We start from the raw sequence: 7,648 nt of genomic DNA, 5'->3' as shown, positions 1-7,648 counted from the left end.
AAAAAAACTAGCAATACATATATTATCATTTTATACATTATAATGGAAATTATTTCAATAAAAAGTAAAAAATACAAATCTCAATATTCGTGTATATCATTAATACTGCATATAGAAAGAAGTATTTTTTATTGCATTGTACTTTCCAATTGAGATTTATAAGTGAAATGTAAATGTTTCCGAGAATCACAAATATAGGAACCTTTAACAATGAAACGGTTTTCACATTATAAATCCATAATTTTAAATATACAATTACGATTAAAAATCGTAATATTTAATATTCTGCAGTATAAAAAAGTTAGTGATATATAATAAACTAAATTATAAAATGTGATAATGATTTATATGCAAATAATCCAGAGACGAATTATATCATAACTTTGAGACAATAACATCTAATAAATAACGATTGAAACAATTGTCCTCTTAAAAATATTTATGTTTAATGACGATTTACGTTATTTTAAAGCATAAAAGCTTCTTATAAAAAAAAAGCCAATAAAAAGGCAAAACACAAGTATCACAAAATGACATGCAATATTTTAACATTCCTCATTGATGTATAGGTAAAAATTATGATACAGAAAATGGTTGTGCAATTTAACTAAAGCTATAATACACGTAGATTAACTACATACTAGATTCCTTAGTGGTGATAGTCTCGTTGGTATTATCAACTCGTATTAATGTCGACGAATTTAAAACAAGCGTCCTACTCAATGTAGCAACTCTTTCCATTACACAAGATGCTGAAAGACGTGCTTCAGCATCATGATCCCAACACTCTTCCATTGTATCACAAATTGATTGAAGTCCCTAAAACAATAATAAGAAAATCGGTAAAGATACGCTATTCCTTTTAAAAGAAATCGTTTCACGATGTTATATGCTAGAATTTACTTACGGGATGCTTTCGCCATGTTTCTAAAATGATTGGCCTTTCTTTTTTATGCACGACACTTTCTTGCATGTCTTCTAAGGTTGGATGAAGCCCCACTTCATCCTCGAATGGTAATCTATATTCTCCAATTGGTCCCTAAAGGTGAATAAATACAATTTAGCTTAGTAACTGGTAGTGAAATATCTTATGGATTAAGGTATATTTATATAAAAATTTACATCTTGCACAGTGCATCGCGAAGCTAATTCCCAAAGCACCAAACCACAAGCGTACATATCGATTCGTAAAAATGAATCTCTTGTGAAATTAATGGCTCCTTCCAAAACTTCTGGTGCCATATATCTTCTTGTTCCAACCTAAAAATAACAAATAGTATATTTTTTATGTTACAATATTCATGCGCGCATAAAGTATACAATAAACATGCCTGTCCATGGGTATCTCCACAAGGTTTCCCAGGATGAAATATCAGGGCTAGACCAAAATCTGCTATACAGGCACTCATATCAGCTTTAAGCAAAACATTTTTTGACTTAAAATCTCTATGAGCTACAGCAGGTTTGTAGCCATCTGCTTTATTGGCTGGAATTTCTTCATGTAAGTGCATCAAACCTCTAACAATTTAAAATTATCATTATAACAGAAGCACATAAAATACTTATTAAACATGTATTAAAGCATTACCTTGCCATAGATTCTGCTATTCTACACATCTCAGGCCATGTGACAACATTTGCTTTTAAATAGTCACATAATGAACCTTTCTCATGGTATGCAGTAATTAACCAAAATTCAGCTTGTAAATTATCTCCTCTCTTTTCAACACCTATGAAACGTAATATATCTTCATGATTCATGTGTGCAAGTTTGAAAATTTCTTGTTCAGTTTGCCAAGACTGTTTATCTTGTATAGGAAACACTTTAACAGCAACAATCTCATTTTTCAACTGTGCTTTCCAAACAGCTCCAAAACGACCGCGAGCTTTAATTTCTAGGAGTTGTATAGGACGCAGTCCCAAATTAGGAGATGGTTGTGGTAGTGGAAGAGGTTCTAATGTTGGCACCTACAAGAACCATATTAAACAATACTTATACAATACAAACAATTTATAATATAATCTCAAAAACAAAAGATTTAAAACATTTAGTAATTGAGAGATCTGTACATATGCCTTCCAAACCTCGTTGAAATATCCCAATTTCCGACGTCGGTAACACCAATATAAAAATGGTAAAATAAGAGCAAGTAGGAGCATGGGTATTGATATTGATAAGACAAGTGTAATTATTTGTTGATCTGTGTTTGGAACAGGTTCTAATTCTAAAACATAATTTTATATATTTAAAAACATATGTATTTTAATTATTTATTACTTAAAGTAAATACTTACCATGAATATCTATAGGTTGGATAGGTTTAGAAGAAGAAGTTGGGTGAGGATCCCATGTAAAATTCTGGTTGCACATATTACCATCGCAACAGCAGAAAAATAATTCCTTCTTCCTTTCTGCACTGTTTTCAATGCACTGTTGCCTATCATAGCAATCATTACTATCCAAAAAACATCCCTACAATTTGTAATTCAATTATAAGAATAACTTCATATAGATAATGAAAGAAACATTAGAACATAAATGCAACATAAAATTTATTGCACTTTTGCACCTTTAACTTAATTATAGACTTCTTTGTAGCATTATCAATTTGCCATAGTACATAACAGTGATTTCTTTTGCCTGGATCATGTGGCCCACATTCTTCTCTTCCTGAACATTCTTGCTGGGATTCAGCACACATTGTTTCATTGTAAAATTCACAAACTGAAGAACCCTTAACATCATGTCCCAATGTAAGTCCTAAAAATTAAACCTTGTTTACTCACTTTTAACACTTGTGGACATTCCACAATTTATGTCACAATAAAAAAAGTTTCCAGTTGTGAGGATTAAATATACAGAAATAAATAAATTTATCATATCACATTTAAGTACATAATAATATTTCACATGACATAGTCCAACTTTTCATTATATAAAACCATAATTTGATAAAAAAAAACAAGGGTACTATTTATAGCAAATTACAAGCACACTTGTTTTACATATAGTATGAAAAATAAAAATTGAAACTGCATACTTGTCATTTGATTAAACGTATATCGGATAATAAACCACGTTTATAAACATAGAACATAATATCGGTCCATAAACTGCATAGAATTTAGTAACGGTTCAAAATGCATTCGGCAAGGAAATGGCATTATAATCCCTGGAAGATCTCGCGTCAGTGGGTATTTTAAGTTGCGGATGCAACTGTCAAACGAAAGATAATGGAACGTGCAATTACCTAACAATCCTAGGATGAGATATGGCAGTATCGTCGCATTTGCGGACATCGTGAATGGATCGTAAAAGCATACCAGAAATTTAAAGTCTAGACGCACGGTGTTCGCGATGTGGCTAATGCGCCGGACTTTGGTGCGCAAGGTCCGGGATTCGCGCTTAGCCGTCACATCTGGGTTATTTCTACGTAATCCACACCATTGTGTGTCTCTTTCACGAATACAAGTCTACGGCTTCATGTTTGCCGAGGAGGTCGAAGCCGCAACAAATTAAAAAAAAAAGAAATTGAGTCTATTAGCTATTAAGCAAATTGTAGTAATTCATCCACCGACACATCTCTCTTCCTCTCCCCTCCCACGTTTCTGTCGGAACGCGCACACCATGGATTTATGTCATTTTTCACCATTGAAACACTATAATCTCGATCACTTTTGAACAATTAGGGTCACCTCGAAGAACGAACAAACTATTTTAACGTACACAAGCACACCTCCAGCACGATAAGTTTCGAAAAAATTGATAAAAATCAACTAGGCTCGCGGGCTTATAAAATTACATGCCAGACGCACGAAAGGATGGATCATAAACTAATAGATCGCAATAGAACGACGACACTAATAGAAAATTGATGGGTACATTTGCAATTTACATTATTGCTTTTTCGATAAATTAAAAAGAAAATAAATTAAATATAAAAGCGCATGTTGATATGCTATTATTGTAAATTGAGAGGCAGGAAAATAAAACGAATCAGAACACTTATATTTGAAGAATATATTACACAGCAATGATATATACAAATAATAATAAAAATAGTATATATGTAAATAACATAATGATAATAACAAATTTACCTTTAAATTTGCAAAGATTGCCACATAAAACTTAGAATAACAATACCAATAACAATTACCACATAGAAGTTTGTTAATAAGGTAGAAGAGAGTCTTTACCGACTGCGTTCATATCAGTTCTGGAACTCCACCAAACATATCGATCAGTCGTAATCTGGTTTTCGGTAGTTGTTCTTCATACGTTGTTTGTTAGTGACTGATGTGCGATTTGGATTGCATTTAAATTGCATCTGAGGATCGTCAGTGAACGGTACCTCATGATTCTGTCTTCTTCTAACTTAAGGCGGTCGAAAACTCCATTCAACGTCGATGATTCTGACGGGAGACATTGGTGTAAGACCGTGGTAGCACGTTTCTCTGCGGCAAATTTTTGAGGTTAGGTGAAGGGTGGTAGTGTTCTGATAACCATATCGCAACCGGAAACTTTTTATGAAGTGTCATAACGCTTAAGGTTTTCCTTACTTTTATCAAAGTATACAAAACTTTACGAAGAAGTAACGGTTCAATTTTAAATGACAAGTAATTATGGCAACGTCTGGTTCTGATAAAAAGCCAAGAGTAATAATTTTAGGAGGTAAGCGTATTCTATTTCATACGATATCATAACGGAAGTGATAAACAGGAGGTCTGAAAAAAGGTTTTTATCGTTGAAACAGGATGTGGTTTCATAGGACGTAATCTCGTGGAATATCTGCTGGATAATGATCTCGTGTCTTTTGTACGTGTCGTAGATAAAGTACCTCCGCAAACCGCTTGGCTAAATGCTAAACATCAACAATTATTCGACCATCCTTTGCTCGAATTTAAGAGCGCTAATTTAATCAATGCAGGTAATTTGAATGCTGATAATAGTTTCTATGCATTTTTAGTGAAATAGTTACAATAAGAATCGTCTTATTAGTCATATAGTACATAAATTCTTGAATTGCCTCTAGTATCTTGTCAAAACGCATTTTTATCTGACAATCCCATTGATTATGTGATTAATTGCGCTGGAGAAACAAAGAGTGGTCAGACAGACCCTGTATATAAAGAGGGGATTTATAAGCTGAGTATAAATTGTGCTCAACAGGCTGCAAAATTACAAGTTGATCGGTATATAGAAATATCTTCTGGTCATTTTAGTACTTCTGAAAAAGTATGTAAATTTTTATATTTATATACTGAAAAATTTATTACAGAGATTAGTAAATTGTAATATTTTTGTAGAATCCTCTCAAAGAGGAAGATTCTGGAGAACCATGGACATTTGTTGCAAAATATAAATTACAAATAGAGAATGATTTAAAATACATACCAAACTTAAAATATACAATACTTAGACCAGCTATTGTATATGGTTGTGGAGATAGAAATGGATTAGGTACTAATTCATTGTTTAATAAAAAATGAAGAGATCTTTTTTTTTTTTAAGATTTTTAAATATAAAAATTGAATTCCTATAGCACCACGTTTGGTAGTGGGAGCTGTTTATAAACATTTGGGAGAAATGATGAAGTTACTTTGGGGACCAGAGCTTCATATGAACACAGTTCATGTGAGAGATGTAGCTAGAGCTATTTGGCATGTAATGAATAGGCCAGATACTGTAGGCCAAACATACAATGTTGTTGATGAAGGTGATTCAACTCAAGGATCAATCAGTGCTATAGTTTCAGAATTATTTAATATCAATCATGATTATTGGGGTACTGCACTATCCACACTGGCTAAAGTATGAAAGAATTCATATTTTTTTTAGTATTTTATCATGCATGTCATGTAGTTTCATATGTGTATACGTATAAATTTATGTGTATGTATCACATATTAACTTTTATTTCATGTTTACTATAACATTTAATAGAATAAAAAAATAATATTCTAAAATATCTATAACTTTTAATTATCAGACTGAATATCAGACTGTTAGTACAAGCTTAAAAAATTACTTTTATTACACATTTTAGACAGATATGAGTTCTGTAGTTGAAGAAGTAAATGACAAACATATGGGACCTTGGGCAGAGTCTTGCAATAAAGATGGAGTGGAGAATAGTCCTTTGTCACCATATATAGATCAAGAACTTCTTTACAATAAACACTTGTATTTGCAACCAGGAAAATTATCAAATACTGGGTTTACTTACCTTTATCCAAAACTTACAAAAGATGCTTTAAAAGAGGTAAACAATTATATAAATAAATGGCAACAAAAAGATAAATTTTTTTAGGTAGCACCTGTTAATCTATTAAAAATTATTACTTTAATTATTTATTTATAGGTTCTTGATGATTATGTAAACATGAAGATATTTCCACATTCCTTGGTTTTATGAATTTTAGCAATACAGACTGCCAAGATCAAATAATGCGAAAGCTTACAATGATTTGTATAAATAACGTTTGGAGCGTTTCACCTTGTGCCTAGTAATCTATGCAAGTTACATACTCTATTGTATGTTATATACCATACTCGTATTTTACCTGCTAACAAATATTGTTAGTTAAGTTTATAAAAAGTACAGATGGAATATGAAGATTTCATGTATAAGCCTATTGCAAATGTGATAAACTAGAAATTAATGTACTTAATTTTACTATAGTTTGAGGTATGAAATTTTTGCACCTTAGGGTTGCTAGTCAAATTTTGACACATAAGGAGTAACTTGAAGTTGAAAAATATTGACGAACAAACGTGAAACTAGATGTTTACATGCTTAAATTTGACATAGCATGTAATGTTATTTGGATAAATATTTTAGAGAATTATGTACATCGCCAAAAATGCTTTTTATACTGAATTTTTCAAGACTGGAAGTATAAATAAAATTGTTACATAACTAATGAGATCCATAGAAATGTATGAAGGATTTTGTGTTTTTTATATCCACTGCATTCCACTTAACATGTATCTTCCAAAAGCTGTGACTCAAACTTAGAAATCTTTTTATTCCAAGTAAATGATCTTATAGTTATCTAAATTTAGAATATTAGATATATTCGAACTGTATAATGTATTAAATCAAGTACAAATAATATTAATTAAGTTAGAAAATATTTCTAAAACGCCAAACACAAGCAAGTTAGTAGGTTTATAATGTAAAAGTAAGCCTAATTTTGCATAAGATAATATAATAAAAAGGCACCAACTGCCAAATAAAATTAATAGTATAACTTTTTTGAAGTAATTGTTATTAATCCTTCAATAATAAAGTTACTCATTTATGCATTTATTTAACTGATTTTGCTGTACCTTTTACATTGCTTCAAAGAATTAACCTTTTCGGGGAGGGTTACCATATTTTATATACATTTTAACACAATCAACATCGATACACCGTCTTAATTTTATTCAATCATTGGTTACAACAAGATATTGCATTCAGAAGGGTCAACAATATCATTAAATATTTCGTGTATCGTTTTAATACTTTAAACAATAAGATTATAATTTGATGTAGTTCATTATACATAATATATTAAAATATATGCTTTTAATATTTTCTGCAGATAATATATGTACAATCATAGGTAAAAGTATTTACAAAGTAACTGCACCCTAAAA

At 31.1% G+C, this 7,648-nt stretch overlaps 2 protein-coding genes across 2 annotated transcripts; one reads left to right on the top strand and one right to left on the bottom strand.

The window, feature by feature from the left end:
- Positions 1-633: 633 nt before the first annotated feature.
- On the bottom strand, positions 634-3,591 carry LOC108578298 (activin receptor type-2B). The gene is made up of 9 exons (XM_017941602.1): positions 3,252-3,591; positions 2,571-2,761; positions 2,296-2,473; positions 2,086-2,225; positions 1,589-1,968; positions 1,332-1,518; positions 1,123-1,260; positions 908-1,039; positions 634-819 (listed from the first exon to the last, which is right to left on the bottom strand). The coding sequence occupies exons 1-9, from the start codon at positions 3,298-3,300 to the stop codon at positions 634-636; spliced, it is 1,581 nt and encodes a 526-aa protein (XP_017797091.1). The 5' UTR covers positions 3,301-3,591.
- Positions 3,592-4,576: 985 nt separating this feature from the next.
- Positions 4,577-6,419, top strand: LOC108578386. The gene is made up of 7 exons (XM_017941709.1): positions 4,577-4,675; positions 4,758-4,931; positions 5,037-5,239; positions 5,311-5,464; positions 5,547-5,815; positions 6,051-6,266; positions 6,366-6,419. The coding sequence occupies exons 1-7, from the start codon at positions 4,627-4,629 to the stop codon at positions 6,417-6,419; spliced, it is 1,119 nt and encodes a 372-aa protein (XP_017797198.1). The 5' UTR covers positions 4,577-4,626.
- The last annotated feature ends 1,229 nt before the right edge of the window (positions 6,420-7,648 follow it).

This window comes from Habropoda laboriosa, unplaced genomic scaffold, assembly GCF_001263275.1.
Source record: "Habropoda laboriosa isolate 0110345459 unplaced genomic scaffold, ASM126327v1 scaffold5, whole genome shotgun sequence".
Classification (NCBI taxonomy): domain Eukaryota; kingdom Metazoa; phylum Arthropoda; class Insecta; order Hymenoptera; family Apidae; genus Habropoda; species Habropoda laboriosa.
The sequence above is the reverse complement of the archived record's forward strand: the minus strand, read 5'-3'. Positions and strand labels throughout refer to the sequence as shown.

Excerpts from the sequence above, each read along its gene's own strand:
- LOC108578298 (XM_017941602.1), bottom strand. The coding sequence starts at position 3,300 with ATGTCCGCAAATGCGACGATACTGCCATATCTCATCCTAGGATTGTTA. Across the intron at positions 2,474-2,570 it reads AGTCTATAATTAAGTTAAAG|GGATGTTTTTTGGATAGTAA; the intron begins GTGCAAAAGTGC and ends TACAAATTGTAG. Across the intron at positions 1,519-1,588 it reads ATAGCAGAATCTATGGCAAG|AGGTTTGATGCACTTACATG; the intron begins GTAATGCTTTAA and ends TTAAATTGTTAG.
- LOC108578386 (XM_017941709.1), top strand. The coding sequence starts at position 4,627 with ATGGCAACGTCTGGTTCTGATAAAAAGCCAAGAGTAATAATTTTAGGA. Across the intron at positions 5,240-5,310 it reads ATTTTAGTACTTCTGAAAAA|AATCCTCTCAAAGAGGAAGA; the intron begins GTATGTAAATTT and ends ATATTTTTGTAG. Across the intron at positions 5,465-5,546 it reads TGGAGATAGAAATGGATTAG|CACCACGTTTGGTAGTGGGA; the intron begins GTACTAATTCAT and ends GAATTCCTATAG.